Source organism: Leuresthes tenuis, unplaced genomic scaffold, assembly GCF_036924035.1.
Source record: "Leuresthes tenuis unplaced genomic scaffold, fLeuTen1.0.hap1 SCAF_6, whole genome shotgun sequence".
NCBI classification, from domain to species: Eukaryota; Metazoa; Chordata; class Actinopteri; order Atheriniformes; family Atherinopsidae; genus Leuresthes; species Leuresthes tenuis.
This window is the reverse complement of record NW_027325360.1, coordinates 10090922-10105799: the sequence shown is the minus strand read 5'-3', so window position 1 is coordinate 10105799 and position 14878 is coordinate 10090922. Positions and strand designations below refer to the sequence as shown.

General features: G+C 37.8%; 1 protein-coding gene across 1 annotated transcript in view; it reads left to right on the top strand.

The window, feature by feature from the left end:
* Positions 1-14878, top strand: part of LOC140309584 (transmembrane protein 132C) — a 236508-nt gene that overhangs the window by 112744 nt on the left and 108886 nt on the right. Inside the window, exon 4 of the mRNA XM_072387505.1 lies at positions 4340-4480. Within this exon, the coding sequence (XP_072243606.1) occupies positions 4340-4480 (141 nt within the window). The remainder of the gene's footprint in view (positions 1-4339; positions 4481-14878) is intronic.

Below are 14878 nucleotides of genomic sequence, written 5' to 3'. Positions count from 1 at the left end.
AACTCCACACAGAGGGACCCCAGGTGGGGATTGAGCCTGGAACCCTCTTGCTGTGAGGTGATGGTGCTAACCATCACCGTGCAGCCCCCATTGAAAACTGACAAATTACAAAAACAAGCAGACAGACAAGGCAAAGGCGTCAGGATAAATTCAAGACCCAGACTCGGCTAGAAGAGAGGATACTGCCACTCAAGCAAAACCAAAGTGTACAAACTCAGTTTAGTAGAAAATAAGGGGTGAACTTGTGGTATATATACACCAAGGGAGCTAATGAGAGAAGAAGTGTTTTTAATCTGTCTAGTAAAGGCTCAGTCTGCTGACCTTCTAACACTGCATGAACTGTAATACTGAAGCCTCAACTGACCACAGCAACGTTTGCAACTAAGGTATGACTGAACAGCTGGGCTTGTCAGATGTAGGTAACAGTTTGGTCTGGTGTGGGTTTAGAGTTAGTGTCAGAGTCGTGTTCTTTTCCTTCCAGTCTTTCTGGCCTTATTTGCCCTCAGTCCTCTCTTTGCCTGCATGTCACTCTCTTATGTCCGTTCTTCCTCTCTGCTGTGTGTAAATCCATCCCTCCATCATCCACTGTTTCTCAAAGTAACCCAGTGTCCATAATTATCACTGCAGTATAGGGTTAAGTGTAATGGGATTTAATTGGTTGCAAGTGATTCTCTATTTCAACAGAATGATTTGTTATTCTGTCCCTGTACATATTGTTTGGTGTCCTGGGTCAGTGCTCCTTTGTGGAAAGTGTTAGCTATAAATATGCATCCCATCATTCACATTCCTTTCTTTCCTCCTTGCCCTTTAACTTGTCTATTTAAACAACAGAGCAGCTTTAATGTTATTTCTAGTAGGGAATAGGAAGACCCTAGTGATATGTACTTAGTAATCATATGGTGTCATTACACTATTTGGATATTTTAAAACAGGTTGTACTTAACAGAGGCAGATAAGTGTGATTATGCTTGCTTATTGCACTGGGCTTATTCCCCAATTTTGTGCATGATTGTATAGAATCTCTTTTTACACTCATCCAGCAGCTAAATATAGAGCAGAACCTGAACTTTCAAGATATTCCTTAGAGAAAAAGCTAAATTGTAGCAAAACTACAGTTTACATTAGTGAGTTAAGGAGACCATCAGGAGCTTTTAAGCACTAAAAACAAGAAAAGAGACGTATTAACTTTGACAAAGCACATTTTGCATTTAGAAATTGCTTTTATGACATAGAGAATAAGAGGGGAGCTGGCATGATGCCTTATTGCCTTTTCTCTCCACTTACTCTTTATTTTTCCACTTGGAAAACTAATGTTGAGGTGCCCATAAACAAGGCATTGCCCTGGAAAAAAGGGAAAAGAAAATCAATTGTAATGCTCAGTGAGCTGCTTATTGACCAACAGGGGATGACTGTAGCTGTGAGTGTGTGTAATCGGGGGAGGAATAAGGCTCAGTTAATGTTTTGTGGTGCAAATAGTTTTTTTTTTGTTGTTGTTTTAGTAAACAAGAAAAAAATGCTTGTAACTGTAAGCAGATGATGTCTGTTAATTCAACAGATAGACATGTGTTACAGATCAGTCATCCAGTTTCAAGACAGAGTAGCACAGCTGACATGAGAAATATAAAAGAGGTTGATAAATGCAGAGGCAATGAATAAGGTAAAATGAAAAAGAGAAGAAGAGAAAACAGGGAGAAGTTTGCCTGTCGTTCTGCATTACCTAAAAACAGACTCAAGACACTCATCATTCTCTGCTGCTGTATACAGACCTGACAGAGGCAGCTTAGGGACGCAGCCCTGTCCATCATCTCACTTGTTGACAGACATTCACACACACACACACACACACACACGCATTCACATTTGTGCACATACAGAACAACAAAAGCCTGACATATACAACATGGGTTAACAGTGCTACAGTATTTTCTTAAATATGTGACTGTCTGTGTTCTTTGTTGTTATTCTACATGGTCATTTTAAGCAGTTTAAGTCTACAATTAGCCTTTTAGACAAATCACCTCTGAATTCAGACATATACTGACACGTTGGTTACATGCTGAGCACAAAGACATCAATGCTCGAAAGGGAAAGGAGAATATCTTGATCCTTAATAATGCGCAGCCAAGCTTAACTTTGTTTGTGATGTTCTGTTAGATAAAGGTTTGAGTGGCAAAGTCTGAAGTCAGTTCTCTTTGTCATGACAATTCTACAGAAATTATTACTTATCCAGCAGACATATTCAGGTGGTCCAAGATGTGACCCAGCGCAGTATCTCTGAATCTAGATGACAGTAATTTTGAGTAAGTTTGCTCTTACGTTTAAAACAAGTTAATAGTGTGAATGTTTCATTTCTACACACTTATATGCTATTGTTTGGGTGCATGCTACTGCTTTTAATCTGTTTTTAAGCTGCTTTGTAGGACTGCATCTGTAAGCGTTTGAATCTATATAGACTGTTCACGTTTCATAATTTCAGCACAAAGTATTCACAGTATATTTGATCTGAATTTTTCTATTTTTCAAGTTTGTATAAAAACAATGTTTTTTTAGGTGTAAACAATGTTTTACTGTTTACTATATTCCCGTCAGTCAGTCTTTCACATACTGTTCAGTCATTTGTGTTCTTCTTCTAATTATTGGTTTGTTGTACATCATTTCATATACACACTGTCACTGTTGTAAGTTTCCTTTGAAGTGAATTATCTTACATTTCCGCTTGGTTGAAGAGGACAGATAGTACAGAGAAGAGGATGAGGATAAAAAAGCGAGATGGAATGAGCAAAAATTATGGTTAAACAGAAACAGGAATAGCATAAAAATACCAGAGAGCCTTTTGTTCCCATTTCTGCAACATTCTGTTGTTGAATTATAAAAGAGTTTAACAGGACCCCTGACTGTTTTAGATTGTGCTACCACAAACACGCATGTAAACACATTCAGTTACCCTATTCACAACAGGCCAAAATAGATTTTTTTCTTTTGACCGTAATACACTTTCGTTCCCTATTTTTTCCCCTAATCGTTGCACATAAACCACACACAGAATTTTTAACCAGGAAATGTTTTTATCTTCTTCCAAAATAATCCAAGAAAATTACAGCACAGGAACAAAAAGTAGGCTTTCAAACCTTTACAAGAGGATCCTTTGCTTGAGCCAAACGTCTCATTTAGATTGCTATCAACACATACTCATGCACACAGCTGCATATATTAAGGCACCCATTGTAAACATATGGGCAAGAAGCTTGTCAAGAGACATGCATGGCATAACTGGAGGCGGGTTTTGGCAGGACATAAAGCAAAACAAAGACATGAAAGTAGTAACGAGAAAGGAGACAAAGAGAATTGGCTTCTTTTTTCTTCTGCGCAGAAGAAAAAAGTTTGAGTTTATGTTTGCGATGGTATTTGTTGTTTGGCAGCGACTACAGCACTGTATGTATGTTAATGAATTAGAAAACCTTTGTGTTTGTGAATGCCAATAAAGTGTGTTGGTAAAACATGCAAACTGAGGGAGGGTCTTATCAAGGTGATAAATAGAACATAACACACCAAGACAGATTAAAGACCAGAAAAGGCAAAAAGAGAAAAAAAATCAGTGACATTAACACAAGGATGCTTTGAAACTGAAAGAGCAATGAGTGGCAGATGGAGGGATGAAGCAAGTACATAGAGAAGGATTTGAAAAGGAAAATTAAGAAAACAGACCCAATCCAAGTTCCTACTCTTGGTCCCACCCCTCCATTCTGCAGGGAAATGTGATTACTGGTGATTTTTTTTTTCTTGTAAATGGCCTCCAATTGCCCGGTTAAAGGGCAAGATGACCACTATTTCTTAATTTCTTAAAAAGAAAAGAGAAACCTTTTTGCTGCAAAATAGACAGACAGGGTCAAGTGTTCATGACATTCATTTGGATTGTACAGTACAGCATACTTTTATTTATACTGTACACAGGTGATATTCCAGTGAAATAAGTAAATAAATAAATGAATGCATAAGAAAATAATGAAAAAAAATTAACTCTCAGAAGAACATCTCCTGTCACTCCTTTCTCATCTCCCACCACAGCACAACGTGGGAGGCAGAATCATTTTGTGTGAATCCATTCTAAAAGACATTTTTTACCAAGACAGTATGTCACAGATCAGACATCAAAAGGAAATCCGAGAGAAAATCGGGGCAGGGAAATTCCAAGCAAAGCAGATTGAATTTTTTTGCAAATCCTCCCTTAACTGTCACAGTAATAACTCAACTCCTTTGTTTATAATTGGCTTATGTGAACCTTAGATTAACCTCACTTTCTTTTTCCTCTATTTGTCTCTTTCTTTGTTCATCTACGTAGGGTGTGGTTCCAGTCAGGCATCAACTTCCTGGCTGTGAAACCCAGCAACCTCATCGCGTGGGAGATCAAACAGGAAATGGCACCGGGAAGCAGTTCGTTGGCAGTGATGTGTCAGAGAAAGGCCTCCTCCACAGCAGAGAGGTAGAACTGAAGCTCACATATTTGCTCCTTTTTTCAACAGCTTCCTGTCATCCAACATGAGCTGCCCTCATTCTGTGTACAAAGAGTTTCTGGGTGCATAAGGTGTCTGAAAGGGTCTTTGATTATTCTGCTTCAAGGCCATAAGAATGATAGTGCCCTATATTGGTTAATAAGAGATCTTAGTTGTTTTTACACTGACAGCCCCTGTGAAGTATACGCTGTCAGTCAGCTAATTATGCTGAGCAGAAAATGGTTGATTATGCTAAGCAGCCAGTGCAAGGGGATTTTTCTGACCACAAACAAGCATTTGCATAGCATCTAGAGTAGATGGGTGAGATATCAGTTTACTCAAAGTAATCTGGGGTGATTTTAACCGTGTACAATCTGATGCATCATATACAGGTTTTTACCTTCCAAGTTTGACATAATATATCTGGACAAAGTAAGATATCTTTAATAAAAGTAGAAGGTTTAACCTCCAAAATCGGAAGGAGTTGTTTGTCGTCTCTTTGGAACAATTTGGTGTTACGGTGAGATAAAAATTCTAAAGATGCATTCAAACTATTTCTGAGAAGTAGGTTATTGGTAAACTTTTAAAATGGCATTCCAGAAGTCATGACAAAAACAACCCTACAAAAATGTATGGGTTGTGGATGATAGTTAGCTTTGTGCAAGGAAGCTGACAAATTGATATTCAACTCCACAAATGCACCTCATTGTTATTCCCCGAACCTGACATACTGCTGATTGTCAAATACCCAGGCATCTTAAAGATACACACAATTTCCCTACTTCTACCCATTATGATGAAAACCGATGCTAAAAGTTTTTCTCAGCATTGATTAGTTATGCCACAGGGTCTTGACCAAAAAGCAGCATATGACACCGTCGTAGTGAACAGGCTGACCAGTTTTATCAAGAAGATTGGTCAAAATTGATCATATTATTACCTGAATAAATTAATTTCCTTCCCTTTGTCGTTAGAAATACATATTGTACAACTCGTCTTTTCCACATAAATAGCAGTTCAGATGAATAATTCAAAGCATGACATCAACACAGCTTCAGTGTTTCTGATAATGGTATGTAAACTTCCTGCTGTAACTATGTTTGGAGAACCCAAATGCACACCACAGGTTTGACTGTCAATAGTCTGTAGAAACCAGTTTACATGGTAGTTGCTTTTTGCTGGTTGGTTATATGTGTGTCTATGTATGACTATCTATGTCTGCAGATTAGAACCAGCAACAATGGAGTCCACACACTCTTTTGTAGTAATAAGCAACAATGATTTATTTTTATGACCACATTCTGGTATGCAGCACTGATAAAACATGAATAGAAAAAAAAACATTTTTTAATGAAAACTAAACCAAACACATAGTGGTGTCTTTGTTGGTTCTGCCTGTCATGGTCACTGACGAAAAGTGAATAAAATTTGATAAAATTGAATAAAATTGACTGTTGCATTATATTTGCTCTGGTAAAAAATGAATTCAAGGTATATAATCTTGGTCAGTGTGTTGCCAAATGTAGTCAATTTTCATTATTCATAATGCTTACATTTGTCCATGCTTCTGTCATTTGGCTCAGTTTCTCATATCTTAGACCTTCTTAGTTAGTTTGTGAGACTGAAATGAAATTCAGAACCATGACGACGAATAAATGAGAAATTGTGGGCTCCTTTGTACCAATTTAAAGCAAAAATTTGTGCTACATTAAGAAGCATGCTGTAGACTTGTATGTCACCCTATTTGAAAGAATACTTCTGCGCAGGATACATCCTTTCCCTCGCTCTGATTTTCCGTTGAGGTGCATTTAACGGATTGAAGTATTTTAGAGGATACAGATGAGAGAACAATTTCCAAGTGATGGGAAAAGAGAGGAAACAAAGAAATATAATTAAGATAATAGGGATCACTTAGTACTGGGTGAGCAGCATACATTAGTGAATAAGTTAGGCATGTAGTAGCTGATGCTACCACATCAAATCATTTATTCCACTCACCGTCCCTCGTATACACTATCCTCTTCTTCTTTTCTCTTTTCAGCTTCTGTTGGTTAAGAGCAGTGGTGATGAATGGCTTCCCATTCCATGAAGCTATAATTGCGGGCCACAGCTCAATTAGCACCACTTAGCTAACCGTTTGCCACATCTGTCCTTTACTGATAGAGTACATCGGCAGTAACGACTCATCGCAAAGTGGCACACAGGGACATAAAAGAAATGACACAACAGGTTTCAGCTTTTAAGTTAAGATCATAAGACAGTTAAAAAATGTAACCAGATGCTTTAAAACATAAAAAATCTTGAAGCATCAAAGTACCAAGACACCATGTCTGGGTATTTTGTATAGAATATGCTAATTTTCAATTTAATTGCAGCAACACATAATTCTTCAAAGTTGAACAATGACAATGGTGGAAGATTTACCAGCTAGATTCACTGCAATGTTTAAAACTCAACGGTCATTGATTTCAGAGCTAGAAACAGCAGGCTTAGCATATATTCCCATCAGATGAAATGCTGTCTATATTGACTTTGTAATGTTTGCATTTATATGACTTTACAAAGATAAAAGAGAAATTCAAATTAGAAAATTATGCTTACACTATGATTCTCAGACATTTGCAAAATAATTCCAGAATCAGGCACATTCTCATTCACTTAAATGAACATTTCCATCTTCAAAGTTATACTGCAAGAAAAGAGATGCCTTAAAGCTTAGATTATGATTTTGCAAACATAAATATATGATGTTCATGCATGTATAAATGTACACACCTGTAGAAACGTGCAATACACTTATATACACACATAGGAAGTAGGACTGATTCAAATGAGTCGTTCTATTTTATGTCTGAGATAAAAACAGCTGTGAGGACTGTAGGAGGGAATGAAGCCGACATTTCTTACTACAGGATAGACGCTCACTCATATGTAGAATGTTGCCTACAAGCAGCAGGCAGGATCACAAGCTTTGATCAGTGACTGTGTGGGTGGGATGGCTAATTAAAAGAGCTAATCTGTATTAATCTCTGTTGAAATATTGCTGGTTGAGACACAAAATTTTTAGTCTGCTTCAAAATTAATGAAAGATTTGCAACCTCTCACAATTAATGGCATGAATTGCTTTTGTTTCCTTTTTTTAGTCTGTGATTTAATGCGATCTGACATGATTTGTTGTTCAGTGTATTTGTAAAAAGGATTGCATCGTGAAAGGATTCAAAAATTAGAACCAGACTGAAGGCTGTGTATTTTCAAGTATGAATGTGGCTTTACATATATAGTGCTTTTGCACGTGTTTTCGTGCTGATAGTATCTGAGACCGCAAAAGAAACCAGTTGCTATATGCTACATATAACTGAGGAAAACTCAATCATTGTTTTTCATTAAATCACCCCATTAACACAGACATTTGGATCAAAACTATTTTTTTTTCATTATTCATTTTGATTTCACAGTTATTAGTCATTATTTGTGCAATTCTCCCTTTGTGATTATTCTGATATCATTTAACTGTAATTATACACCGCTGTCACACAGCGTTATTGACACTCTATTTAGTTCTGCCTCCCTACCCATATGCCTCTGCATACCAGTGTGTTGAGAAATTAAATATAATGAGATTTTTGGGTGTGCATGTGTGTTTCCTATCCCTCAGAATATGTCAATGAGGAATTCTCAAGATAGATCTGCCTTTTCATGTAAAATTCTTTCAGATTATCATTCAAGTTTCAATTGTTCGTTCCCTTATCATTAAAGTGTAATATTAAATAAGGGATGTGTAGTTATGAACTCTTGTCACCTCACAGCAAGAAGGTTCCCTGTTCGAATATCGACTGGCCTTTCTGTGTGATGTTTGCGTGTGTGGGTACTCTGGTTACTTGGGCTTCCTCCAACAGTCCAAAACATTTGCATTTTAGGTTAATTTGGGATTCTAAACTGACCAAGGAGCAAGTGTGAGGATGCATGGTTATTTATCTCTTTTGTCACTGTGTTGGCCTTGCAGTAGACTGGCAGCGTGGATAGGCTCCACCCAAAGGAAATGAATGAATGAATAGTATACAAATATGTCATTGTATGGTCTGTGATGTATATTAGCTCTATCAAATATAGTCTTTTATTTGTCATTTGCCTTTGTTGCTGAGCATTCAGAGTTGTTACTGATGCCTTTATACATTTTTATAGAGTATTGGTTCAATTGTAAAAGTGGTCTCCTCCTTTTTTTTAAATTCTGTTTTCAGTCGTTGTATTGATAATAACAAAAAGTAGATCATGCTCAGAATGACCTTAATTTTGCATGGTGGGTTAAATGAGGAAAATGTGCCATAGTGTTATGATGATGATGATGATGCTGCCAGAATGGGAGCAGGACTCTACTTCATGATCATGATTAGATCTATAGATTAACATTGTTAATGGTCTCCATTCAATACCAGAACTGGGGTAATGCACTGTCCACACTCCATCCAGGGATGTGCTATTTATCTGCTTGTGCGTGTCTGCCTGCGTAGATGTGTGTGTCTTGGTGTGTGTAAGCTATATTACGTTCAGGTTTTTCATCATTCTGGGCTACTTGCTTGCAGGCAGCCATAGGGAAAAAGGTCAATTTAATAATTATACAATATTTCCTGCAGAAACATTGTGGAATTAATCTAATATTATTTATGTATCTTAGAAAGCGATGAACAGAAGATTATTTGTAACATTAAATGGAGATCAAACTAGATTATTTTTAGAATGACTTTTCAGGGTTAAAAGTAAATGGTAACTTGCAGGAAATCGGTAAAGGAAATGAATAGCTAAACACTTAACTCCTTGCACTTTAATCTTAGTTTAGCATTGCCACAGATAGGCACTACATTGTAAGGTTGAATCTTTTGTTGCTTTATTATCCATCTATCCATAAATTTGATCTTGGTCAGGGTTGCATGGGGCCTGGAGCCTACCCCAGGGCCAATGCAGCGAGACAGACAAACCGTGTATACTCACACTCTTCTTGTGGCCTGTTTAGAGTGCAGTACGTACTGCTTCACCACTTCATAACATCACAGGTTATTTATACATCAGGATGGCAGTAACAACTCTGGTGTACTGAATTACCAATTCGTTAGAGTAACATATTATTATCATACTGTAAAGTCGGATTAATTCATTCTGAACCATTGTGAATAAGTCCATCATGCTGTTACATATGGATGCACATCTTCCCCGATCAAACAGCTGCAGGAACTGGATGTTTTTTTTATCCATTTCAATTCAGAGGGGATGATATTTTATGATGCAGGAAGTGAAAAGAGTGTTTTAACAGCTTAATGCCCTAACCTTCATATCTTGTTTGTATACTTCCTAGTTGCATCTCCAATATGCCTTCTAGTGTTCACTGGAGGAAATTGCATTTATCTTCTGATCAACGAAAACTTCACTGCAAACATCAAGTCTAAATTTAGTAGTTTCTCAGTCCAGTTTTATGGAATATGAGCATAGAAGTCATGCAACTGAACAGGAGTAAGGTTAAAAGCAAGTGAGGAGGTTGCTCTGCCTGATGAGAACAAACACTATGCATGGTGCTCCTGGAATCTGCTGGAGCCACTCTCTCGCAGTTTGGGCGATCACAGCCCCAAATGCTCTGATTAATACTTGCACAATTACTGCCTTCACTTTCCACCCCTTTTCTTCTTCCTCTTTCAGCCCTTTGTATTTTTGAGCTGCTTGTGTTTCTTCTTCTTGATGTTGCTGTCACTTGAAATTGCTACATTTATCACTCCTTCATTCTTCTGCAGCTTTTTGACAACCACAATGTATGGTTGGTTAACTATCGCCAGTTTTTCAATCTGGTTTTTGAAGTCCCACATGATCCGAGGTCTTCAATCACTTTTGGAGTCATTTCCCATTTTGTTGTTGCAGTTCTGATGTAGGGAGTTGAGGTCTAGCCAAAAAACCTAAAAAATTACTTAATTCACTGTCTCAGAAACCTACTACCAACAATGTGTTAGTTTTATGCAGTGCAATGCATGTGTTGATTTCATGAATTAAAAATGTCTTACATATTGCAACTTTGACCACCCAGTTTGTTTTAATTGGGTCTTTAGTGTGACATACGGTATGCTTTTGCATATTTGGATCCTCTATCCAGTGCTCAAAAAATTGACTTAAATGAACTCGAATATGGAAACTGCAAATATTTGATAATTCCTGTTTTGGAGAAAAATAAGTTTTACAGAGTTGATTGGCTATAATGTTGGGATCTGTATGTAATTCATACAATGTACTGATTTTTATAGTATTGATAACAATAATAAACAATTTATTCATCACTTAAATACAAAGAATAATGTGCATTAGGAGGACGGTACCTCTACCTACATATCATTATAGTGATTGAAATGAACACACACCCCAACTATTGTCACCATCCACTCACTGAAATGTATCGTTTTTGTTTGCACAAATCAGGTGAGAGTCTGTTATTTTAGTTTTGACAGAAACAGAAAATAACATTATACACAAACACACACAGGTTAGAGGACCAAGTTATGTTTGAAGTGGTTGGAGTGAAGTGAATCTACACAAAATGAAGAACAGATATGGGACAGGGGTTAAGTGTTGTACAGTTTTTGTCGTTTGTAAAGAGAAAATAACAGTGAGCTTTTGAGCGTAGGCTGTTTTTCTTGGTTACTCCTCCTCACCCCAAACACACACACACACACACACACACACACACACACACACACACAGACACACACACACACACAGACAACAAAGACATGGGGCCAAGAAGTCTGCAGTCCCACTTGGCACACTTGGGAACTAAACACAGCAAAAGGAAGCTTGCATAGAGAGCGAACAGTGGATTTTTGCCAACAAGTGAATGAGACGAGCATGAAAATTAAAGTCAGAGAAAGATATAATAAAAGGAAGCTCAGGAAATGTGTCACTGTTTCTCTTTTTGTTTGTCCCCTGAGAGAAATAAAATTGTGTTTTTATAATGAGAATGCAGAATCAATTTGTGTCTCCTCACCAATCAGTGCAACTAGAACCAAAGCACTTGGCCCAATTTAGCATAGATATCACTTGATACTACATGAGCATATGTGAAAGTGTGTCCAGAAGGCACAACATTACTTCTTTCTTTTTTTTGCTTGTGACAATACATGCCAGGTAATGACTTATGTCCTGAACATAACTGTGACTTTGACATACAAGTGGTTTTGTTCTGTCTTAAGATTGGTCTTAAGACGTTCCACCCCTCTTTAGTAGAAAATTGAAGAAAACTAATAATTTGCTCAGAGCTTTCAGAAGCATTTAGCATTCCTGCCTCTATAGGTACAAAAAACAAAGAGAGGGTAAAAAGTCACCTGGCTTTAACTGAATTGTTAACTTAACCCCAAAGAGTGTCAGTCACTGAATTAGTTCTTTGTGTGTGTGTGTGTGCATGTATAAAATGACTTTTTAAGTAACTTTGACTTAATTTTCAACTTCTAAACTAATTTGAAATTGTAAAGCAAAATCGCCTTAGTGTCTTGGCATCTTAGATCGTATCTTCGCTTTAAGAAATGTAAAATCAAGAGAGGCCTGTTTTACTTTAACAGCTTTAACAGCTGTTAAAATTGTTGAGCTTTTTTCATTGTATTACACCTTTGCTTTTTCAGGTGGCCAATTTCCAGAATATTATCTGAGATATTTGTGAACAATAAGCCAACACCTCCACCACTGACTATAGATTTATACTACAAAAACAATCTAACACACACAACCACACACGCATAGTCTGTGGGGTTCCTTTAATACAAGAGCAGAGGAAATGACCACCCCAGTGATAATAGTCTGTGTTTATCACCCTTTCTTCCTTCCCCTTTTTTTTTCTTTTCTCTTGATTGCAGAAAACAAAATAGAGGGGAAAAATGTGCATGCACACACATATCTTCAAACAACATGTGTTTTAGGTTGCTGTGTGGTGCCCTGAAGCATCTCTGATAGCTTTCTCCCTTTTCTGCTTCTGCCTTTATAGTTTGCTTTTCCTCATCTTCCATTTTCCTGTTTTCACCCTTGCATCCTATAGATTGCTTGCAGATGGACTGCTCTGTTTTCTTTGGGTTTGTGTTCTATTTTGATTCTGCTCGCACATGTTTGATTTGCAAAAGCTTGACAACAGGGTACCATCTTTGTTCTCTTCTTGCATTTTGTCCCTGAAGAATAATAGGGTCCCAAGCACACATTTTATTATCCAAAAGTGTGCTCTTTTTTGTGTGATTTTGTTGACTTTGTGGATGTGAGCTGTAAAGATGCCTGACTGTTAAAGCTGTTAAACATCAAGAGGGTTTTTATAAGTGAGATGAAGGAAGAAAGAATTAAGAGGGGATACTATTTGTCAGCCAGACTGAAAGAGGGCAAACAAAATATTGGAGGAAGGGCAAGAAGAACATATGGTAGGAGCAGGAAGAGCATAGGTGCAGTCTTGAAGAAAAAAATGCACACCCTCTTTAAAGATCTTAAGGACATAATACAGTACAGTGTGTAGCGTTTTATATTTTTCAGTATTTCAGATGTGTCAAATGTGGGGCCATTTGTTCACAGCAACAAATCTACAACAGAATGGCTGAATTAAAGTGTTGTAATGGTTCGGTCAAAGTCCAGATCTCAAACTGATTGAAATAATGTGGTGGAACCCTAAGAGAGTTGTACATAAAATGATTAGGCTAAAAGTCCTACACAAGATTAGTTTTTCACTAGCTGCTTCTGGTTTAATTTTCCTTTGATAAAGACAGTAAACAAAGACATAGCTCATGTGTTGTTGTTCATCTGTAGTTATCATTTAAGTTATCAAGAACCTCATAATGATCACATATTCTTTTTTCATTATTTACGCATAGGTTAAACTTTGAAATAGAAAAAGGGTCCACAAAGACAGCTCAAATCTTGACTTCTGGTTTAAACTGTTTAATATGTGTATCATCAAAAGTTCTCTTTGGTCCAAACTGCAATGGCAGCGTTGCTAAGACTAATAAGGCTGACATGCAAGTCAAGTAAAAAAATGAACACTTTCATCCTGCATGGCTGAACATTAGACAGCAGAGTCTCTTGAAAGTATACAAGTTCTTGTTGATTTATCTCCATCAGCCTCTAAGTGAACTGCCACATGTTTAAGTTTCTCTGAAGTTTATCCACAATCCAATAAAGAGAGTGACTTACATGGCGCATTTACTGGATTTACATACAATACAAATTGTGCTTTTAGTGAAAAGAGATGCATTCACAATGTATTATGTTATGATTTTCCATGTTGTTGTGATTATCAGTTGTATGTGGAAAAATGCTCTATAACTGTCAATTACAGGAAAGAAAGAGGCATAAAGATAGTTGGTGAAGCAGGATTCACTGCTGCTAAAGGCAGTGTTTATTGCACTGGGTTTGGTGAGGGACTCTGTGCTACTCCGCTCTATCATAGCCCTGAACAACGACCTGGGCTGGCTAATTAGAACTTGCAGATATGGATGGTTTTTTATGTGTACAGCCTCTATGTAGCATCATTCTGTCACTCACTAAAATGACCCTGGCTACCTGAGCACATTCAGTCACAGGGCCAGACTCATATACACTTATACCAGTGCAAATGCACACACACTAAATTCGTGTAACACAGGGTTCATTCTGGCTGTACAGTAAACACACATGCATGTGTCACATTTCATGAACGTAATCAAATTTATACATGCGTCTGGCTAAACATCCATGCACACACGCACACGCACACAGACACTAGTTTTTTTTAATGTTTTTGTAGGCCATGCTTTAAATAACCTTCAATCCTTTTGGCTAATTCCCTTTGCTCTACTACCCATTCCTCTCTCATTCCCACTCCCCCTCCCCTCTGTCTCCCCCATTCTTCGTTTCCTCACCCTCGATGCCCCTGTTAAACCCCCTCGAGAGCTTGCAGAGCGGGATGTGTGGCTAATTAAGGCGACCTACGCAGACCCTGCATGTTCAAGTCCTTCTCCTTGGAGATGCTCGGTGTCATAGAGCGAGCGACAGTGCCGACGCTAACACTAACTCCTCGTCCCTTGTGTAGGCGACAATGTGTTTGTGTGTTGCCGGTGAAGTGTCAAATTTTGGAGGTATCTCAGTCCTTTCTTCCCTTTTTTCACTCATTTTATTCTGTTTGCGCTTTATTCCCATTTCTTTCCTAACAGTGTCCCTCGTGTATTGTCTCTCTCTGTTGCACCACACAACTTGTCCTCCATTCCTTTTCACTCTCAGCCAGCTCTCTACTTTTCCTTTCTTTCTCCAGTCATGTCCATGCTTTCATTCTGCCCTCCTGATTTCACCCTCCTCCTTTCCTTAGGTGACAGGAACTCCAGGGTCCCGCTGCTGCTGTTCTTTTCATCGTCTAAATC